Raw genomic sequence first — 22,441 nt, 5'->3', positions numbered from 1 at the left:
ATCCATGAGATCGTTTCCTTAAAAAAAAAAAAGAAAATCCCATATTTACTTGGCTGGCTCTTGTAAAGAAACAGCCACTCCACGTTTTTGCGTCATACAGCGGTACCTCGACTTACGACCCGAATTAGTTCTGTAAGAACGGTCGTATGTTAAAACAGTCGTATGTCGAAGCAATTTTTCCCATATACACCGCGCGCATATTTCTCTATGATTTCCTACTTAGTTTCAATGGGAGTCATTGCCTTTTTCTTTTTTCCCATCATCCTTCTTCTTAGGAGTCATCATGAAGGGTGAAAACAAACAAAATACACAGCAAATATGAAAAAAATATGGATCCGCCACGAACTACGTGGACACACCATGTGGGCCGCCCGCTGACTGACTGCTGACTGACTGCTGACTGGCTGCTGACTGACTGCTGACTGGCTGCTGACTGGCTGCTGACTGGCTGCCGCCGACGCGCCAGCTGCAAATTTCCGCGCTCGTGTCTTGGAGCAGTCGGTCGCAAGTCCATACAAATTTCCGCGACTACCGCTGCTCGTATCTTGGGTTAGTCGTAAGTAGATGCGGTCGTAAGTCGAGGTGCCGCCGTACGTGTCGTCCTCTATCGTGCCCTTTCTGTTATTGGTGGCGGGGTCCGCCTTTCCCAGCATGAATGCATTGAAAGGCAGCTGCAGTGAGTCAAATCAAGGAAATCAATGCATCAGAGGGCAAACTTCGATAAAAAAATAAAGTTTGCGTCTGGAGAGCGGAGATCAGGGTGGACCCGAATATCGTAAAAAAAAATGTTGCCGCTTTGAATGTAATTTAAACAGATGATCTTATGGATTTGCACTTTACTATCCCTGAAGTAAAGTATGATGAGAATATTCATTGATTTCATTTTCGCTGAACAGAGAAAGACTTTGCGCAAAAGTGTATAGCCAATACAGTGTTGTATTCACCAAAAGTATGTTTAAGGGTTCATTCATAAGTCATAGCATTCATCATTACAAAAAAAAAACAGAATTGTAATCATCAATGGAGGCCAAAATTAAGGTAATTTGGTTGTTTTTATTGACTAGGTCTAATAACGCAACATGCTACGGAAAATAAGAAAATGTCAAAATTGAACTTCAAATAATAGCTTTAGACTGACATTTTGTACAATCTAGAAATTGAATTTAATACCCCAGCTCTTGCGCTGGTCCTCTTTTAAACTTGGGACGAAATGGCACAGAAGAAAAAAAATCTGAAAATAAAAACAGTGAAACAGAACATGGAAACTAGGTGAGATAAGGTGCATATTGTTGGTTGAACAGTGGCATTGTTTTGAAAAGACACTCAAAATACAAAGAAGAGTCACAAGCAATCATTGGTCTTCACTAACTCACTGCTAGAATACAGTTAGGTCAAAGTAGTGTCATGTCATGGGAGTTGAGGAATCCTCTCCGTCAAAGGCAGTCCTGAGCGGGAGTTGAGCACCACTCGTCTTCAAACGCAACAGTCTGACACACATGAATTGGGCTTTACCGCAGTTATTGCATGGAGGCATTCTCGCAAAAAATAAAAACAGAATAATAAAAAATAAAAAATGTTAAACCCCAACAGGTGACTCATTAGGTAAAAGCATAGAACAATGGACATAAAACATAACATGGGCTGCACAATAACTGATTTTCCATCCTCTAACATCAAGATGATTTCAAGCAATGCAACCGTGTATTTGGCAGCTTCTCCCTCACCCCCCCTGCAATTTGTGGAAGATATTATCATTGCATAATAATAAAATAATGAAAATTAAAAAAAATAAAATTAAAAAAAAAATCACTCTTTACATTTTTTGCAGCATTTCTGCTTTATTAGATAGGACAGTGTAGAGACAGGACAGGCGTGGAGAAAGAGGGAGGAGGACATGTAGCAGAGGGCCTGGGGCCAGATTTGAGGCTGGGCCGGTTCAGGAAGGACTTAGCCCTAATGGCACGTGGCCCCCCCTCTTTACATCTAAATCTTTTTGGGGGCAATTGTTAACACAAAAGTGGCAGAGATTCATGAGCACAGAAAGTTGTCGGCTGCAAATATGAGACCATGGTTGTGCATTTATCCGAAAACGTCATGTTAACTAACAAACTAAGGTATTTAGATGGCTAGTGTTTAAAAACAAAACAAAAAAAGAAAACACCTCAGGGTTGAATGTCATGTCAACGCCTTAGCTCAAAATAACTGATGGTAGTAAACTGGTATACAGCCGTATTTTGCATCCATTTAAATCTCGTTAGGAAAGCAGAATTATGGTGAAATTCACGTGAATTTTCAGACAAAAATGTTTTGTAAACTACATATGAGGAGACCGATGGCAATTATTTATTTATTTATTTTTACATAGGAATGCAAAGACCAACTTACAATAATCCACAATAAATTGTGTAAGTAATGAGTGGTGTATACTTTTTTGTAGAAAAAGAAAATAATAAAAAAAAAAAAAAAAAAAGAAGGGGAACTGGCCATCCTCACTAGTAATTGAAATCCCAACAGCCAGTGGCTGCTACCTGCCATGACGGACCAAAGGCTTGTCACTCACTCAGCAAAGAAGAACAATTAGGCTCCTGAGGCATGGCTGTGTCATTGTCTTTGCATCTCATTTAGTAGAAAAGCCAGATGGGCAAAGCTTCAAGTGGCGATCTGTCACTTATCAGTTTAAGTCATTTCATGGATGGTCAGTAAGTATAAATGTAGTGTGTGTGTGTGTGCGTTATCACCGTATGCACGGCGCTGCTCGAGAAACCTGCTAAAGCTTTCCGCTAGGCCTGCTGCTGCAGTTTGGTGCAAAACGCTTCACTCACTGCCGCGCTGACGTAACTCACTGCGGAAAGTCACACCTAGAGACCAGATTAGGGAAGAAAAACCTTAAAAGAACCACTTAACGGAAAGGCTGTTGGCAGAACACTTAATCATTTTGTTCGCTTCTCGTTCCGGCGCATGCCGTCTTCATGCTCTAAACGTTGTTTCACCGCGCGTATGGAAAACTTTGCTGTGTTACTGTAGTAACTGATCGTTTAAGTTGGCACCTAATAGTGTATTCAATGACTTGACAAATCATAAACAAAAACAACACAGTATGCGGTAACAGAAAGGAGAAAAAAACAAATCAAAACATGGAAATAAAACAAAACAGTTTACAGTATTTCGCATGTAATGTGTTTCCATATGTTCGTAGTCAATTCTATCGTCGCACTTTCCATTTTTTAGTACACAAAGAGACGAGACTTTGTAGTGTTTGTGTGCGGAAAGAATGACAGAAAAGGGCGTGTCCCATTGCAGTCTGTTGTGCGGGGTGGTGGTGGTGGTGGCGATGGCTGCTGTCCTTCTCCACAAGAAGTCAAGTTACTCTCTCGTCTCGTTTATTTGTTTTTGTTTTAAAGGGTTGGACACCTCAATACTGGGTTTTGAGGAGTAAATGCTCGTATGTGCAAGTGAAAGTGGGCAGGAGTGCATGTTTATCAGTTATTTTTTGTCATTTGTTAGTGGACATCATAAAAATGACGAGAGAGGATGGAGGATGGAGGGGGAAGGGAGGGAGGGAGGGAGAGAGAGAGAACTTTGTGTGAACTGGTAGTTGTCGGTGAGGGGGGTGGTTTTTTAAAATGAGCGATGATGGACAGGAGAGGGGAGATGAGGCGTTTTGGGTGTTTCCCCCTGACAGGGGGGAGGGAGAGTCTCTCAGCTCTCGTCGTCTGGGTGGTCCTGCTCCAGCAGACGCACGTGTGTGAAGGGGAAGTGGCCGTGCTTGCCCTTGCACTCCCCCTCCCACTGGCCATTGACATTGATCTTGGTCACCTTCACCATGTCGCCCACCTGAGGGGAGGAGGGGGTGACAGGAATATCATTCAATATCGCCACTGTTGTCCAATATTGCGTCATGTATACTGGCAGTCACTGAAGCTTAAAAATAAGAAATGGTATGGGAAAATAAAATAAATTCATTTTGGCGAATTTATATTTTTCCTAAAATAAATCTTAATTGCCACATTGAATCTGTAAGTAATATTTAGATTGAATTTATTTACATGTTAGTCCCACAAATTGTTTTCATTGAATTTTTAATTACTTGGCTACATTGCTACTTTTCAGCTTCTATAAGTGATAATGTGCATTATCAGTAATGTAATGACTCAGGATAGGATTATCAGTAGAAGTATGAGGATTAGCATTACCAGTCCACCCGATGCTCCAAGCAAATATTCATGTCCCCCCCCCCATGTTGGAATAGGGCTGTAAGACTAATGTGTTTCTGTTCATTTGGACACAAAAATGTATTATTTCCTGAATCACAACGCTTGTGGAACTAGTATGGAAGATTCGGGAATCTTTTAAATTGGGAGGTTTCTACTAATTCGGGTCTGTAGCAGGAATTAGCATGTAGAGGAACCCATCAATACGAGCCTTCTGTGGAACAGTTAACAACTCTCGGCCCAACATGGAGAGTATTATCGATGAGTAATTGATTGACCTACTTATGAAACAGCAGCGTGACAACCATGAACGGCCATAATCAACTAAATGCACCTGTACTGGGCAGCACTCCTCATACTGAAGCCTGACACTTTACGGAGGGGCCCCTTGCACTGTAATGCTGGGTTCAACGCAACCTTTGCTCTGTGTCAGACAATGTGGCTGTGTGGCCCGGACTCCCGCTAATCTCTCTCAAGGCTTGGTTCAAACTGGCTGCTCTGTGGCTGGCAGTTCATGGCTCCACTTCCGAGGAGGAGATACGGAGCAACGAAAGGGAGAAGGGAGTGACGAGCAAGCCTTGTTTCATTTGTATTGAACCCCCTCCTCGATGAAGAGAGAGAGAGCGTTTGCTCTGTTCACTCCACGCTTGTGGTAATGAATGTGGCGCTCTCAATAAATCCGAATGCCCCCACTGTGCGCAGAAACACAAGCCATTGTAGGAGCACCCCCTCCACCCCCCACATGCTGCCACCCTCTGCAATCTCCAGGGTGAGTGTGCCTGCAAGTCCTGCATGCACTGCAACTCAACTCAAAATCAGTAAAATACATCTAGCATTAAATATTTTCAGTTAGACTATTTGATTAGTTTTAGTCCATTTGTAATGAATGAGTTGCTTAAAGAAGACAATTAAGATGTCGGCGCATTTTGCGGCATGCATCTGGTTTGTGTTTTCAAGCAGACATTCAATTTCTTAGAAAACTTGCTATACCAACCTGTCCATTTTGCATTTGGAATTAACTTGTTAAGACATGTGTACATTGTGCACTTCAATGACATTAACTGTCATTTATGACGCACGCATGAGTAGGCAATTAAAAACCAGGGATGCCCAGTGAAAAGCGTCACTGCAGGGAGAAAATCTACCTCCAGAGCGAGGGCCGTCTTGTCATATGCGTTGGGCACCCTCTTCTGAATGGCCCGGGCGTACACCGGTCCATTCTGGAGGTTCGGGAGCTGGGTGTTGACCACGGGCTGCGCGTACTGGCCTGGACCCTCCACAGGGTTGCCGAGCGGGGGGCCCTGTCCGTCCGTGCTGCCGCTCCCCACCAGTGGAGGCCCCACCCCTGCCGAGCTGGGCGACGCGGGGCGGTACTTCTCCACGTAGGGCACAGGGATCATACCGGCGCGGCCCTCCTGATTGGCGGCATTCCACCACTGATCCTCAGGCTTCTCCAACACCCTCAGCACGTCGCCTTTGCGGAAGGGCAAGTCCTCCTCGTCGTTGCCCTGGAAGTCGAAGAGCGCCCGGACGAACTCAATCTCCTCGGGTGGCTGTGGAGCGCCGCGGGTTGAGGCGACGAAGCCCGCGTGATTGGCCTTGCTGACGGGCTCGATCAGTGTGGTGGTGTCCAAGTAATGGATCTTGTAGAACTCCAGCAGGGCCGGAAGTGCCTCAAACTCCTGGTCACCGATGCGGAATCGAGGGGGGATCAGACCTTACAGGAGAAAGAAAAGTTTTATGTTGTGTGTTTTTTACTGAGTATACAGAACTACTACTAAGTGCACCTCATCTGGGCCATGACTTCAAAAGATTCTCCTACTCTCTTTATAACAACAATTTCAAATCAAAAGCTCCCTCATCTAGTCCCCATATGAGTTCATGTTGAAAAGGTGGGAGCCAATTACGAGGGAAGGCAATTACCAGCGTGGGCTGTTCACTGTCACCACAGTTACAAAGCCGCTAGAGTCCAAAAGACAAGTCAAGCAAAGTCGTTTGAATCTGTGTTTCTGCAAACTGGAGTAGAGGATACAGCACTGACAATCCAGCATTAATTCCCACAGTTGTTCGTTTTCGGAAATACATTAACCCACAACTCTCCAGGTTGGCCTATCGTTCAAATGCCAGCTGCATTTCTAATCCGTAATGTTTAGTATTTCGCTAATGTTGTCACACTATCACGGCCAATCACTTAACATAACTCATTGTCAGCGTATCAAGTTACAAACATGCACAAACAAACAAAAAATTGCACACAATTCCCCAAACCCCTGATTCAATTTGACTTTGGATTTTAAGGTCCCAATTCGATTTAAACATGTTTTGTTTTCAGCACCGACAGCTATGCCATTGTTAGACTATCGAGTCTTGATTTGTAAAGAAAAACACTAGTTTCTAAATAAGTAGCTTTGATATGAATGAATTGAATTTTTTTTTAATAATAACAAAAATATGACAATATTTAAACAACACACCCAAACAGTTAAGAGCTTGAGCAAAACGAGATTTAAGAATAATAAACATTAAGTTACTTATTACACTATTTTTTACACAACAAACTGGCTAGACTTATATTGAACTTTACTTTTATTTATTTTCGTAATATTCAAATCCTATTTTAATTTATTTCCTGCAGCCCTAGTGCCTGGTGGTAGGGTGTAGTGTGCGCTGGTGGATGGGGGATGACCGCAGCTCTCCAAACCCCAACCAAATGTCACAAAAGTCGGTTCGGAGCAGGCCGAGCCGCAGACACCCCCCAGCGCACGCTGCACTTGTTTACCGGCGGACCTTGACCGCCCCAATATGGCGACCACGTCGGACAATGTTTCTCTGCATGACAGGTAAACTTTTTCACAATATCAATAATTTCACAATATTTTGGGGGTGACTCTTGGTGCTTTCATAAGATATTTTCACACAAGGAACATTTGAGAAGCAAACATGAGTAATGTAGAAATTATGATCAAACAGGTAGAGGCATTGGAGATCCCAGGCAATATCTACTTCCATGAAACGACAGACATGATAACAATATATTTCGCCGATACTCCCATACAAATCGCTAAAACAATTTCTGCTGTGCAACTTAAGTTTACATCTGAAAAATGTTTAAACAGGGCCCTTGTTGAAAAAAAAGTTAAGTAATACAAACTCCTTCCCTTTGACATTTACCACAAAATAATGCATGACATGAAAGCCTAGATGGAATACGAATTTTTGTAAATCAAAACAGCATTGACATATACCTCTATACACTCTTTAGGGAAGGTAGTATATATAGACTCTAGGTTTTGCAGAAATCATTGTTTGGTTCTCTAAGCCATTTTAAGCCTTTGTCTATTCCAGTGTTAGCTCTGGCATTGAAACCCGTTAATTATGGCAGTGCACTGATTTGATCCGGAACCACCAACCTGAGTTTTGATGCAGACAATGGTGGTCCTCCTCAACTTATTATAAAGAAGAAAAATAATTAAAAAAAATAGGTGATACTGGTCTTCCAGTGCTTAGGCAGCGTATGGCAAACACAACCTGGGGTAGCACCAAACTAGTGCAACAGGGCACGATCACAGAAATTCCACAAACACCATTCTGACTAGTCATCCTCCAGTAGTGACAGCCTAACCCCAACTCCATTCCTTACGCGGAGGAAGCCTGAGCCACCCTCCCCAACTTCTGTCAGGATTCGACTCAAGGAAAGCACCCGACCTGCGGAAAAACCACACGTTTAAAAACACCAATGGCCTAAATCCACGTACACGGTCCACAATAATGTGGTCCAATGTAGCCGTCCTCGACCTTTTTCATACCAAGGACCCCCTTGATAAGATGCTTCACGCGAATTAGGCCACGGAGCCCGTTTCAGGAGATCTCTGGAACCCCAATCTGAGGTTGTTTTTGTTTTTTTGGGGATACGATTTGGTCCCAACTTCCACATCTGTCTATACTACAGTCAGGCCGACAATCGTTCTCGTTTGCTTTTATTTTGGACCCCGTGGTGTTAACGTCTTGTTAATGAATAGTGAAGGAACTCAATGAATGTAGCTGGAGACTCCCTGGGACCTCTGGAGGGACCCCTGGGTGGTCCCGGATCCCGCATTGAGAACCACTGGACTACCGTGTTTCTGGGGGCAGATCGATTCAAACGCTCGCACCGAAATAACAGTATTACCTGATCCGGATTGCCGGTTGTTGCTGACGCTGTTAATGATATAATGGGACACTTTGGAGTTCTCCGAGACGGACAGCACGTAGTCCCCGGGGCTGGTGATGGAGTCCCGCACCAGGAAAACGCCGTGCCGCTGCCCCTGCAGCAGGGAGACCGCGTTCTGGCGGCTCAGCCTCCCCCAGTACCAGCCGGCGCGGTCCGAGGCGTCAAAGTTCCCGGCCATGGCTGTAAATCCACTCCGAGGCCCGAGGCCCTCCCCGCCTCCGCTTCACCCACAACTCATACAAGAAACTTTGCTTTTTCGCTTCTCCTACCGAGAACGTGGAGATGTGCCCTCACGCCTTTTTAAACTACTTTGCGACGAAAAGTCTGGAATTGAAATGGCGGATCTGGGAGGAAAGTTGACCTCACCATCCACCGGATGTGATGCTTTCGGTGTAACGGGGGGCGGGGGAGCAATGGCGGCCATGGCTGGCGAGAGTGGCGCTACGTTCAAATCACACGGCGATGGTGGGAATCCCCAAACGTCGTACGCGCAGCGTCCGAGAAACGCGGTCCGGGGACTGGCAGAGCTTCTCTAGTGCACATACCATACGCGTTACTCACCAGGGTCCATCCACTGAATCACAGAATCTAAAGGACGAGCGTGTTTATAAGTGGCAGTGTCGTTTTATGATATTCTTTTGATATACATATTTTTTTCACATATATCTCTAACTACCCTGATTATATGACATTACATTACGGACTTTATCAGATGTTTTTGTCCAAAGCGACAGTAATTATGTAAATGATTGTATAACGATTGTTTTTTTTATTTTTGTTTTTTTTTTGCAATATTCTCGGATAGTATAAAGGACAATCTCTTTCTACAACAGCTCCGATGTATGGGAAAAAAAAAAGTTATTTAGCCTGGATAGTTAAAAATAAGATAAAATAAAAAATAGAGAAATCTATTACAAACGCTGCGATACAAATAAAGACTAGCCTACATGTGACACATCGCATATTTAACAATTTTAAAAAAACAATAAGAATAACTGAAGAACGATTCACCTTGCTTGCCTCCGCTTTTTCTTTTCATCAGCCTCTTTTAGAAAGTCAGAAAGTTGTCGAGAGAGGAAACGTTTCGAAACGGAATTCCCATATGACATGAACGCAGCATAAAGCCGGAGATCGTTATTCAAAATTCCTCCAAAACCTGCAATTGTTGTAAGAAATACCAATACACACACGGGCAGTTATTCCCCAAAACATATTAATACTATTATCTAAAATATGACTTTATATATATATTTTTTTCTTTTGATTATTTTAAATGAAGGACACTACAGCATGACATTACTAGTTGCGTCTGCATGTAACGACAACGCAGTATCCGCCTCCAGCGTTTCCACTGTTTTATTAAAAATGCATTTTTGTACAATTTCGAACGGCAACTCCATGGTTTAAACCCACGCATTCCGCTAGAGGGAGCCGTACAACACGCCATTGTAATTATGTTGAACGGGACTTCCATTGAAGCGCACCCGAAGGGCACCATGGCTCCTCGACTGCTGCCAGAGTTCTCAGCCGCACCAAGCCCTGGCAGCACATCACCCCCACCCTCATCAGTCTCCACTGGCTCCCTGTCAAATCCCGTATCTCCTATAAAACCCCACCTTCAACCTACAGATCCCTCCACGCCCTGGCCCCGCAGCACCTGGCTGACCTCCTCCAACCCTATGCCCCGTCCCGGGAAGCTGCGGTCCTCGGACACGGGTGTGCTCTCCACCCCCATGAGGCTTCGAACCTTCGGGGACAGAGCCTTCAGTGTGGCAGCCCCCCGCTCTCTGGAACTCTCTCCCGCTGACCTTCGGAACGCTTCATCCTTGGCCATCTTCGAAAGCCTGCTAAAAACCTACCTCTTCAACGAGGCCTACTGCCCCTGACCCTTTTTTGTTTTCTTTTTTTTTTATTTTATTGTCTACCCTGTCTTGTTTGTTTTTTTGTTTTTCCATTGTGTCCTTGGGTTCCTGAAAGGTGCTATATAAATCCCAGTTATTATTATTCTTCTTATTATTCTTTTTGTGCTTAAATCTCAAGCAAGTCATTTGGGGTCAAGTAAGGTCAATAAAACAAACAAAAAACAGACTAACCCACGTTGTTAGAATAGCCGCACTAGAAATACAGTGTTTCCATTTGGTGGTTTGGAGTGCCCTTTTTGCTGTATTGTGATTATTACTTTCACTATATGTAACTACTCACTCCCCATCTCTAAATATTAGGGGGTCTCCTAAAACTGTATCGATGGGGCGGTCTTCTACCATATTTGAAGAGTTTATTTTTACTTTGGTAATCTGAGTGCGCTTCCATTCCTTCTAACATTGTAGATTGCATTGATGTTTGGCATAACTTGTTATAATGGCAACACATTCAACAACTTGCAATAACATGTGATATCCAAAAAGAGACATCCGGGTCATACTTTAATACCAGGTGTTATTGTTCGTGTGTTGGTTCTCTGGTATTTGCGTGTATTTCAGAACACTAAGCGTCTCAACCTAGAATTCAAGCGATTTACGGCAGGGGTTCCCAAACCTTTTCATGGTAATGACCCCATGGAACAAACCAAAAACAAAAAACCACCATCATTAGTGAGTTTGAGTATATATATTTTGCGAAGCAATTTCTTACAAAATGATACATGAAAAGTATTAGTTCAAATAACATTTATGCTGCTGGCCTCCCACAACTCCTTTTAGGGAGGGCCTTTAGGGGGCGCATACCCCCATTTGGGAACCCCTGATGGAAGGGAATTAGGTGTATAGTGAAGTGTACAAAAGGCTTTTCACCTTCTCTAAATCAGTGGTTCTCAAAATCTATAGAGACATAGATCACCTTTTTATGGGAGCTGTTACACATAAACAACCACCATTTAGCACATTTAACATAACATAAAGTGAAAGTTCACAAGAAGTCATTCTTACCAAATTTGGAGCCCCCCTTTAAATTTATTAAGATGGTCATCAAAATACCAATTGCTGCCATGTGCCTCTATGTTAACAGAGCTATACACATTATTATTGTACATTGATAAAATGAGGGCTTTTAAAAAAATAAAATTGAAAGAATTCCACTGCAAATCTCCTGGACTGCGTTTAGAGTCTTTTTTTCTGACTCCAGGTTGATGATCTTGTTTTTATGGAGAATCGAAAATCACTCAAACGTCTTCAGGTGGTTGTAGAGGGATTGCACGTAGGTGAACACACACATGGGGTCCGGCCTGTCCCCCATCTCCATCATGTCCTCCACCTCGATGAGACGCATACAGTCTGCCTGGTCCCTGCGAGGAGGGGGTCGAAATGACGTTATTATCATTATTACAAGCCGTGCGCAGGTTTGACCGGACAAAAAGGCTCCAACCTACTCTGCGGTGGTGAAGGCCAGCTGCAGGTTGTGCCTGCGCTTGCCGGGGTCCAGCGTGTTAAAGTCAAACGCCAGAGGGAAGAAGGAGTGCACCAGGGCGCAGAAGGCCATGCCGTCACACCAGCTGGACGAGAAGTTTTGGATGTCTATATTCTGGTGATAAGAGGAGTGGAAAGATTGATCAGAAGAAGGACTATCACGTAGGCGTACGTTTTACCGAGTTTGCCATTCATCATTTCGATGCGCATCTGTATGACTGCCTGTGACAAATTAATAATTGCAAATCTTGGAATGACTAACCTGTGCCGGTCCGCGTATCATTTACTAGATTACCTATGCTATGTGATATGATAAAGATTTCAAATTAAGACCTCTTTTTCAGATAATTAATCAGAGACTAGAGGTCAAGGCGAAAATTAGGAGCCTCATTATTGATGCCACATCTTCAGACTCAACTTGCCCAAGTTGGGAGAGATATTACGTGATGTGCAGAGGTTCATCAAAAGCAGGTTTTTCCATTTAACTCCCTTGTATTTTTCCAAAGTAGTCCACTGTTGTTCAAATAGGACTTATCTGAAGCTATGAACGGGACGGATGAGGTTAGCCAGCACGGGTACCGGACTTACCTGATAACCAATTGTTTTGGAGCGGCACCACTCCAACAGAATCTGCTTGATGCCACTGGCGCTGGACACTCCAAAGCTCTGCGAGCGCTTCAGCTTGGGTCTGCTGTCCTGAGACTTGGGCCTGTTTCAATGAAAAACACTTCACTGAGGCAAGCAGTCTGAAACATGACTTGGAATAAACTTTTGAGCAGCATTCTCCTGTTTTGTTGTCCTAGTTTGTCTCCAATCTTGTCCAAATTCACACCCCAGTTTGGGCGCCCCCAGATGAAGCCATGAGATGTAAAACTTTTATTCGAGGCAAGATCAAAATTCCAAGGCTGTCACGTAATTCATCAAGTTCCCACAAGAATACCAACAAGTTTCACACTGAAAGGGAAAACTATCAGTAGTGATGAAAGGTTCTTCTTTTGAAAGTCTCTTTTTTTGGAAATTCAGTTCTTGACGAGTCACTCAGTAAAAAGAGTCGTTGGATTTTGGTTCGTTGGATTCAGTTGGTCTGACGCACGGTGAGTGAGGGAGGACTTTCTGTGAACGACGCATGAGAGTCAGAAGAGTCTGTGGTTTAGAGCGGAATCGTTCAATTCTGTCAGTTATTTATTTTGCCGGAATGCAACGTGTGAATCAGTCGACATGAATTATGACAAATAGAATTTTGTTCTCAGTTGTTTTCAGTTTGTGAGTTGACAATTCCCTCGCTCGTCCACTCTTTCACTGAAGAGACCCCAGACTCCTGAGTCATTTCGAAGATTTGTTCGCAACAAACGATTCATTCAGTCTTTCATTACTATGAGTAGGCCACAATAATAATCACAGTTCTTTCGGTTTGTAATGTTTTCAGTGGTAAACATGATGCTGGTATAGCGCTGTTTATTTGATTCAGTTTGTATAACGCATGGTGAATAAGGGAGGACTTCCTGTCTCGATGAAGGAGTCAGAAGTAGAGAAGAAGAAGAAGAGTTGGTTTGGCTCTGAGTTGTAAATGGAGTTATCATCACAATCATTTAGTTCCATCAAAATTTATTATAATGGACTGAAAGTGTTAATCAGTCACATTCGATATGAATCATGGCAAATGCCTTGGCCTTTAAACAAGTCCTTCACAATTATTTTAATAATTTAGTTTGTTTGTGGGGTCGAAGACTCACTCACTCTCCCTTTCTATTTCCGGAGTGACTCCTGACTTACAAGTCATTTAAAAGATTTGTTTGTTACGAACCAATCGTTTACGCATCTTGCATCACTAACTATTAGGAGGCCATAAGCACAGTCATACACATTCCTGATGTTGTTAATGGTCTTCTTTTCCTTCTTTACAGAAAGTAGTGTGCCGTGGGATTATTTCATCATTAGACATGTGACAAGGTGGTTGGGCAACACTAAGTAGCCACACCTCAAAAGTAGTTTGGGGATGGAGGGAGAGGTGTTGTCCCATTAAAAAGTATTCCTACTTCAAAGGCTCCGAGTTCATCCTCTCGAACAGAGCCCGTCGGGCCTGCGTCCCGGCGTTGCGTGGCAGCGTCTGTGACTTGGCCGGGTCTGGCCGCCTCTCCACACCGCCGCCAGGCGCCGAGTTCTCCGCTCGGTTCACTTTCCTGTGCGTAACGAGTTAGTACAGGTGACAGCATAAAGGGTCATGTCAACAGTACGCCAGAGCGGGATTTAAAGCACCTGGGACTTACTTGTCCAAAATAGGGGAGAAACCCGATTTGACCAGTGTTTTAGAAGGAAGTAGCTTTTCTGTAGAGAGAAAGAGAGAGAGAGAGAGAGAGAGAGAGAGAGAGAGAGAGAGAGAGAGAGAGATGTGGTGTGGAGAGGAAAAAGAGTACGACTGATTCAGAGGCAATATGAAAAGAGAGAGAAAAGAAGAGACAGCAAAGAGGTAGAAAATGAAAGAAGTGCATGCAAAGATACACACATCCACGGGAAAAGCTTTCTTACACACTCACAAGCTTAAGGAGGCATTACATTACGTTTTGTGAAGAGCAGAAATGAAAAAAAATAAAAACATTTTAAAAGGTAAAACTCTAAAAAAAGATCAAATTAGACAAAAAAGGTTGACAAAAAGTGGATAGAATGTTTCTCACCTGCTGACTGAGGAAAGCTGACACTTCTCTTCAGGCTGGGACTCGGACTCTTCAGGACTGGGGCTTCAGTGATGGAGTCACAGAGTAAAGCAACGGTAAAAAAGGAGCCAAGTTACTTCACCTTAATGCAGAGACAAACATCCCTGAAGGACGACCCACCGACTTATTTGCAGATTGTTGTTTTTTTTGACACCATGACCGCATCCCATATTGTCTGCCATCACCTCTACTCACCCCGCTTAAAGGGATACTCCCCCGGTTTCACCGGAGCGTCACGTGACAGCTTGGGCAAAGACGAAGGCGATTGATCTGTTTGACCCGCGTTTGAAGACTCGCTGTTGGGTTTGGTCACAGAGGCAAGCAGAAGGTGGGGCTTGGCTTCAGGCACATCAGATACTCCTAAAAAGAGAGCAAACTGACAAATTGAAATTGTAGGGGGAGGTTGTAGGGGCAACATTAAAACCCTGCACAAAAGAGGACCCCTGCTCAAGTAGCTACATGTAGGATACAAATCTTCAGACTCACCGCATGGGTACAGATTTCCGCCCGACTTTGCCATCTGTGACTCTGGATTGGGCGGAATCAACTTGGGTGCTGAGGCAGGAGAGCGGTCGGGCTTCAGGGTCGCGGAAGCCTCAAGGCTGGTTTTGGCCACTGCCGTGGGGTGGGGGTGGGCCGTGGCTGCGGGTACAGGAGCCGACCCCTCCTGGAGTGACGGGGGGCTCGATTCCTTTGTTTCGGATGAGCCCATGTCTGTAAAATTCGGGATCAGCAGAAAATCGTGTCATCAAAGTATGCAGCCTAAGTATTGGCTTGCACACTGAAGTTATCATCATTGCATTGCAGTGATTCACAGTGATTTTTCTCACCTAGTTTAAAAGGGTATTCCCCTGGTTTGACGACTGGAGACTCCATAACTGAATGCGCAGCATTCTCCGGTATGGTCGTGGGAGACTGAAGGGTTTTGGGTGTTACGTGGGACTCTGAGAGAGGCTTAGCTGTCATGGCGGCGACGGGCAGATGGGGCATGGATCCGGTGGCATCTAAAATAAAATCGAGAAAATAGAGGAATGGAATGATGAATAAAACAAGGATTGCGGATTTCAACAGACAACGTTGGCTTCAGTACTGTACGTTGCCAGTAGAAAGCGGCACAACTTCCTGTTCCTGGTCTCTTAGGTTAGTGCAGATGCAACCAAAAGAGATTGCATAGTCGCAAAAGAGTCAATACAACCCACTTCCCATTTTTGGTAATGAGATTCAGAAATGCCAGACGGAACACCTTTTCCAGATGGGCAAACTCCAGCAAGACTTCATACATCCATCTTATAGACAAGTCAAAGGGGAGCACTATGCATGTTTTTCTGCAGCTGCAAAATGCGCACTAAAGCTACAACAGTAAAGAGGGAACAATCCTTGGCTCAACAGTTTGATTGACCCTTGACTTAATGTTTTGTTTGAACTGTCGCCACCTGTACACATTATGATTGTCACATTGACAACGTTATAACTGCAATCAGGGCCGGCCCAAACCTTTATGGGGCCCAAAGCAGAATTTGACTCCAGTGTCTCTGCGCCACCAATACTATGTCTATGATATACCAATGTCAGCATGGCATGTTTTTAACATTCTATGGTTTTTAATTTTATAAGGTAGCACTTTAGTATTCAAAAAGTACTTAGTGGCATACTGAATGTGGTGTACCGAAAATAAACAAAATAAATCAGCAGACCATTAATTAATTAATTGCTTGAAAAAAATCATAAGCGGATTCAGATTCAGATTCAAGAGGTTTATTCGTATGTATGTGACGAATAAACCTCTTGAATCTGAATCTACTTATGATTTTTTTTTTTAATTGCAACGTGGAAAAGCGCAGAACAACAACCAACTACAATTAAAAACAAATAACTTAGATAAACAGAACCTCCCTCAGTAAAGTTTCCATCTCATATAAAAAATAAATGCAAATGCAAAAAATAGACACTTAATGGCATAAAACAAACTGAGGAACCTGTAACAACATAGCAATAATAGTTCGAGAATAAAATATAAATCTGAAAACCACGTACAGATGTGCAAACGGCACAGAAAAAGAGAAGCACCTTCAACTTGTCTCCAGCTTCCCCCAGAGACTGAAAAGGCCCCAAACACTGGACACAACAGTCTACCACGGCATTCAAACAGGATACTTCCAGTCCCTTCATTGCAGCAGCTTGTGGCTCATCAGCCGCCCCGCAGGCACAGTGACTCTCTGTGGTACAATGAACTTTCCTTGCGGTAAAATAACTTGTGGCTGGGTGTATATATATGTATGTATATATATATATATATATATATATATATATATATATATATATATATATATATATATATATATATATGTATGTATTTCTGTCATGAAAGTAAACTTCTCTGCTGCAAAAACGTGCGCAGCCGAGAGATGACGTCATCACGCGGCGACTTGGCAGTTTAAAGGGACAGCGCAGGCTTTTCGCGCGACTTGGCCATGAGCCGAAAATGAAAATGACCGAAAACGCATCGTTACAACGCACACCAATGCGATTTCGCATTCGTCTGGATTTGGCGGCGTTTCTATCAAAATAAATGAATAAAATAGTAATTTTACCCCCCCCCCCCAAAAAAAACAACAACAACAACAACAAAAAAAAGCACATTTCAAGCCGTCTTGGGGGCACTCTGGTGGCCACGGAGGCGCTGAGCTGCCGTTTAGTTCGCTGATGCGTCGGACCGGCCCAGATTGCAATGACACGCACCATCCCGATCTCTGTCGCATTAGCTGATATCTGATTCGTGTCCGTTTTTCCCCCACATAATAATGTGGCCCCAAAAAATGGATATGTAAGTATATCCATCCATATAGTATGCAAGTATATGTAGTATATCCAAATGCATGTGTTCCTTTCCTGTGTAGACGTTCGTGATACGCAACCGATTCGCGTCACATGCGGGCAGAACATCCGAATTGGATCATCTCAGTTGGCGTCTGAGGAGCCCCTGGGAGGAGGAGCAGTGTCGCTAACTGGCCCTACTAATTGAATTTGCTGATTGGCCCCCAATTGCCCACTGAAATCCATTTTTTTTTTTTTTTTTTTACCAAAAATAAAACAGCCCACAGTCCTCTGAACATAATAAAAATGGAAAATGAAAACATGCTTACTTCTGCTTACCGGCCATTACAACAGGCATCGACTGACCAGGGATTATTGAAGGTGCCGGGGAAGACTGAAGAGGACCTGCTGCCGGGGGGGAGCCCGGGGTGGTTTTGGCCTTGGCAGTAAGAGGCAGATGGGACTGGGTCACGGCCTCAGTAGCCCCATGCTCTGGGTAAACCTTGGCGTTGTGCAACGAGTTGTCCTCCAACGGCGTGGATACTCTCTCTAAACAGATAAATGTACGTGCAACACAAAGTCAGATGTCTGCGGTGAAGTATCAAGTCCCCAGAGGCCATGGCCCCACGACCTGTCCCCGTACCTCGCTCTCCGTCAAGCCCGTTCTCTTGCACCGTCGCGGATTTCTGGGCGACACTTTTGTCACGCTTGGCATCAGAGCTCTGTTCAAAGCAAAGACAAACAGTATTATATGCCTAAAACAGATCGTTTTGAAATGAAGAGATATCAAAGCAACAACAGTCCTTGGGGCAGCTTTAATACAGGTTCAGCAAATTTGTGGTTGTGTTCTGTCAGAATGCTTCCAGGACCATGAAGGAGTAGGATAAGAGTAGGAGACCTGGATAGGGGTAGGCACAATTATTCTATTGTATTGAGTTTGAGGTATTGGGGTATACCCCGCCTATTATGACAAGTGGACCGTTTTCTTTTTAGTTCAATCTGGACGTCATTATTTGTTATTTGCCAACCATAGACTAACAGAGCTGACTTACTCAGAGCTGAAATGTATTGCAGCGTAAACCTTTGTCATCCCCGGTAAACCTATCCTTGTGTATTTTCTAAAAATGCATGTCGGTGATCCTCAGCTGTTTCCAGCCCTGAAGCCCAGTCTTTCAATGACAGGTGTGGCCAGCAAACCTAGGCTTCCATTGACTATTTTAGATTTTGTAACCGCGCCTTTGTGAAACTCCACCCCACTCCCCTTGCATCCCGATATAGCGCCGAATGGAGCCTCTGGAAAGCTGTCGAGTTGGTCTGAGGGGCAAAAAACAAGGGCCTAATTATATTGCCCCCCGCCTGGCCTCGCGACAACGCCCCTTCCCCCAAGTAGTCTGGCACCCCATTATGCCAAGAAGATACGATCTGTCGCCCGCCAATCGCAGTCTGACCCTGCCTTGGCTTTGCGACCCTTTTTTTTTTTTTTATCTCTCATCCTCCCGTCAGGGCCTTTCTTAGAAACAGGCGAGCGGACCGGGCGACCCCAGAGGAGCGGAATGTTTTGTGGTGGGTGTTGCAAGAGGGCAACAGCTGCTGAGTGTGTGTTGGTGGGGTGCGGGGTGGTGACATGGACATAGAACTTTCCACCAAGACCTTAGATTGCCTATGAAGCAAACCCCCCCGCCTCCCAGAGGGATGTCCTGCCCTACGGCTCCAGTGTTTAGTGTGTTGAAAGAAAGTGGTGCGGCTAACATGACGACGTAGTACAATGTTCGAGATATTCAGGTTTTTCTTTTGTTTCTGTTTCCTTTTTCTTTCTCTTGGTTCTAAGTGACCCTGTGCCTTTTGTTGACATGCACAATTAGCCTGATGTCACTCATGGCCCTTCTGAATCAGAGGAGCATGCAGATGGTTCAGTCCCAAACCTTCTGCACATCCTGGAGCCAAAAATAAATGTGCCCTTTTGAGGACCTGCGGTTGTAAAATAGGGTCATGGGCCAAGAGCGTGGATCAGCCAGGCCAAGGCCTTTCGTTGTGTTGCTATAAATGATCCCTCAAGGGAAATAATGATAATTAATAGTAATTGCTATTTGAAATCCTCAATATCTAAAGTGGCTTGCTGTAAATAATTCTTGAATGACTATTTAGATCTGGACAAATTAATTTCATAAACAAAACGTACCGTTTGTTATGTTTGATTCACGTTGCTAGGGGAGCAAACACGGGGCGGTAAATAGGGGGGACGGAAAATCGACCCCTGGGAGGAAGCAGTGAATAAGCGATCCAAATACAGACGACGACGTCATAAACCTCGAGGCCAACACTGAATTGGCGGCGCCGGAGGTGAAAGACTGTCGACATGTTCAACAACTTGGTTGTATCTACAGTATCACCTTTCTAAGTAGTGTCGAGCAAACCCCAGTGGTTGAGCAGTTCTATTCCCGCAAAGCACAGAGGAGGGAACACTATGCATGTCAGATGTTTTCGAGGCGGCTTCAAATGTGTGACGGAGAACCAATCTTTGGCTCTTGATTTGTGGAAAAACGTATTGTACACTTCCTGTCATCTTTGTTGAATAATATTCACACAGTCTGAAGGCATCCACAGCTGCACATTACAGAGATTTTAGAATGGATACCAGCAGGGATCTGGTTATCTAAGTATCCTGATGCAGCTTCAATGCTGTTTTTTTTTTTCTGGGTCGTAGAGGCTACAACACAGTAACACAATGCCGTGAGCTTATTAGACTGTAATGGCTGAGCAAAATGATCAATGACTGTTTCCACATGCTGGGTCATCATTTCCCTAAAATATCATCACGTTATCAATATTGAAGTATTCATTCCAAAAATATCATGATATTTATTATGTTCTCCTCCAGGTTGGGGGTTGGGCATGGGGTTAACAACCTCACCCCGTAAAAAAAAGCGTGTTACGGAAACGACGAGAAGATTCTGGTATTATATTGATTTGTGTCCACTACAGACTGAAGTCAAGTTAGCACAGGTGAGACACCCTACACCTGGTTCAACAGTCTCCTCCAGCACTTTGCTCTGCTTTTTTTTTTTTATTAAACTGGACCTCCCCACAATGTGCCACGGATCGACTGATATCTAGAGTGGTATCTGATATCGCTCAGACTCTAGGCTGAGTATCAACATCAAAGAATATCAACCCAAATATTAAATCAGATTGTAAGGGCCCTCTCAAACATGTAAAATATTGAAGAAAAGCCACATGACTAGCTGTTTTTTTTGACAAATGGAAAGCTGATCATGTAATGGGGGAGGATATACTGTTCAGTAAAATTGATTGGATTGGTATTGGTATTGATACACCTTTCACTCAAGGTACAGTACCTTTCATCTCCAACAATACAAAACATACAACTACTCACGTTGACCTGGGCATGTCTCTTTGACCTCCAGGGAGGTGGGGCCGGTGTATCCGTAGGAGCAGCAGCAGGGCTGGATTCCACAACTGACCCCGAAGGTGCCGACGGTGCAAGGGCCGACGGGTCTGATCGCCTCTCGTCCAAACCAGTGTGCTCGTTTGTTCCTTGTCCATCCTCGGCCCCCTGCGGAGGGCCCCTCTGACCCTGCGTTTCCGCCAGACCCTGCACCTGACGGATGATGGCCTCCAGCTGGACCCTCAGCTGACGGTTGTCCTCCTGCAGCTTGGCGACCGCCTCGGCCAGGGGCCCCCAGGTCCGACATACCTCGTCCAGCTTCTGCTCCGTGCGCAGCTTGAAGCAGCGCACGTCGGTGCGCATCTCGCCCACTGCGGCCTGCAGAGTGGCTTCAAAGCGGCCAACGGCCTCGGACACAATATCCTCCCGCACTGCATCCGCAGGGGGCCCCAGAACCCTCTCCGGGGCCATGGCCATCATGGCTTGCTCCATTTGCTGTCTAGCAAACCCTCACACCAAGTTGATGAAAAAAGGGATGTTTAACGTCTAACCTCTCCTCTCTTTACTCGGTCTTGTCCGTCCTTCTATTTTCCAACTTCTATCTTGAGCAAAAATGTTTCAGAACTCGCCCAAGCTTTATCTTCATTACCTAGACTGCAACTCATGTCTTTTCCGTCAGCGACAGGCTCTGACGTGTCTAGGTGGGATCTGCAAAGGGAGTATGACGGTTTTCCAGTAAGCATCGGGTGTTGTGGTGGTGGTGGTGGTGGTGGTTGGGGTTGGTGGTGGTGGTGGGAGGGGTGGGGGGTCTCTGGGTTGCATACAGATTCCTGGTCAGTCAGCTCATTAAAATCCCATCAGGCTCCACGTGTGCTCCCTTGACACACGCACACAAGCACACAAACACACTTGGAGCACTTGCTGGTTATTTATACCCCATGGGAAAAAAATCTCTTGCACAATGACATCTCAGAGGTAAAATAAAATACAAACGAATGATCTCTCCACTGCAGACATGACCAGGACCAACCTTTCTGAAGGGCTTCAATGGATGAAGTATCTGTTCTTTGTGTAGGTTTGGGTGCATATGCTCTCTGGCGCGCTATGCTCAGTCGTTGCCCCACCGGGGCTTTGAAGCAACAGGTTCACGTCTACATTTAGGGAGTGAAGTGGGTGGTGCATAATCAAATGGGGGGTGGGGCCATGCCTCATAAAGCGTCCCGATCTGTGCGGTCAGCCAATCGTGCAATCGTAGCCGATAACAAGAAACATTGACTGTCTGAGGTTTTAAGGCCCCGCGCAAACCAAGCTGTGAGTAATGTATTTGCTTCAGGGCCTGAAATGACATACTAGTACCAGCGGCAGAAATTACAATATATCATTGTTAAACACAACTCTATAATTAGAAAAAATCTGCACCCCGATCACTCCCTCTGATGGTACCAACTGTGCCCACAGCACGCCAGCGAAGGGGTGCTCATGGCCGGCTGGAAAAAGTGTTTTTATTTTAGAAGTAAGTTATTTTACTCTGTTTTCTCATGTTAAGAAACACAGCCCGTGTTGGGAAAAGAACCAGGGTGAAATATTCTAGGAGGCAAACGCTGCACAATACACTGGCAAGCGTATCCCACAATGCATTGCAAGGGCAAGACGTAGGTTTCTCTGCAGTGTCATCACCCTGCAACGTG

General features: G+C 44.6%; 2 protein-coding genes across 4 annotated transcripts; both read right to left on the bottom strand.

The window, feature by feature from the left end:
• Nucleotides 1-1,091: 1,091 nt before the first annotated feature.
• Nucleotides 1,092-8,637, bottom strand: LOC307240524 (adapter molecule crk-like). Its single transcript, XM_080014329.1, has 3 exons — nt 8,380-8,637; nt 5,357-5,928; nt 1,092-3,834 (listed from the first exon to the last, which is right to left on the bottom strand). The coding sequence occupies exons 1-3, from the start codon at nt 8,597-8,599 to the stop codon at nt 3,700-3,702; spliced, it is 927 nt and encodes a 308-aa protein (XP_079870455.1). The 5' UTR covers nt 8,600-8,637; the 3' UTR covers nt 1,092-3,699.
• Nucleotides 8,638-9,405: 768 nt separating this feature from the next.
• LOC307239645 (uncharacterized protein) lies at nt 9,406-21,901 on the bottom strand. Of its 3 annotated transcripts, XM_080013144.1 has the most exons (13): nt 21,784-21,901; nt 20,742-21,630; nt 17,991-18,069; nt 17,687-17,896; nt 15,364-15,537; nt 15,020-15,247; nt 14,729-14,893; nt 14,495-14,557; nt 14,090-14,147; nt 13,859-14,002; nt 12,411-12,531; nt 11,786-11,937; nt 9,407-11,701 (listed from the first exon to the last, which is right to left on the bottom strand). In XM_080013144.1, exons 2-13 carry the CDS (start codon nt 21,243-21,245, stop codon nt 11,575-11,577), a joined length of 2,025 nt encoding a protein of 674 aa, XP_079869270.1. In that variant the 5' UTR covers nt 21,246-21,630; nt 21,784-21,901; the 3' UTR covers nt 9,407-11,574. The 3 variants fall into 3 exon arrangements, with proteins under 3 accessions (XP_079869271.1, XP_079869270.1, XP_079869269.1); XM_080013145.1 differs by having other exon boundaries at nt 9,406-11,701; nt 20,748-21,867; XM_080013143.1 differs by having other exon boundaries at nt 20,742-21,867.
• Between the last annotated feature and the right edge of the window lie 540 nt (nt 21,902-22,441).

Source organism: Zeus faber, assembly GCF_960531495.2.
Source record: "Zeus faber genome assembly, chromosome: 14".
Lineage (NCBI taxonomy): Eukaryota > Metazoa > Chordata > Actinopteri > Zeiformes > Zeidae > Zeus > Zeus faber.
This window is presented reverse-complemented; position numbering and strand designations above follow the sequence as displayed.

What these genes read in the sequence shown, in the direction of transcription:
- LOC307240524 (XM_080014329.1), bottom strand. Translation starts at nt 8,599, where the DNA reads ATGGCCGGGAACTTTGACGCCTCGGACCGCGCCGGCTGGTACTGGGGG. An exon ending in CAACCGGCAATCCGGATCAG is followed by an intron (nt 5,929 to 8,379) that starts GTAATACTGTTA and finishes TTCTCCTGTAAG; the next exon opens with GTCTGATCCCCCCTCGATTC. An exon ending in AGACGGCCCTCGCTCTGGAG is followed by an intron (nt 3,835 to 5,356) that starts GTAGATTTTCTC and finishes TCCTCCCCTCAG; the next exon opens with GTGGGCGACATGGTGAAGGT.
- LOC307239645 (XM_080013144.1), bottom strand. Translation starts at nt 21,245, where the DNA reads ATGGAGCAAGCCATGATGGCCATGGCCCCGGAGAGGGTTCTGGGGCCC. An exon ending in GATGCCTGTTGTAATGGCCG is followed by an intron (nt 15,538 to 17,686) that starts GTAAGCAGAAGT and finishes ATTTTATTTTAG; the next exon opens with ATGCCACCGGATCCATGCCC. An exon ending in TTCTCCCCTATTTTGGACAA is followed by an intron (nt 14,003 to 14,089) that starts GTAAGTCCCAGG and finishes CGTTACGCACAG; the next exon opens with GAAAGTGAACCGAGCGGAGA.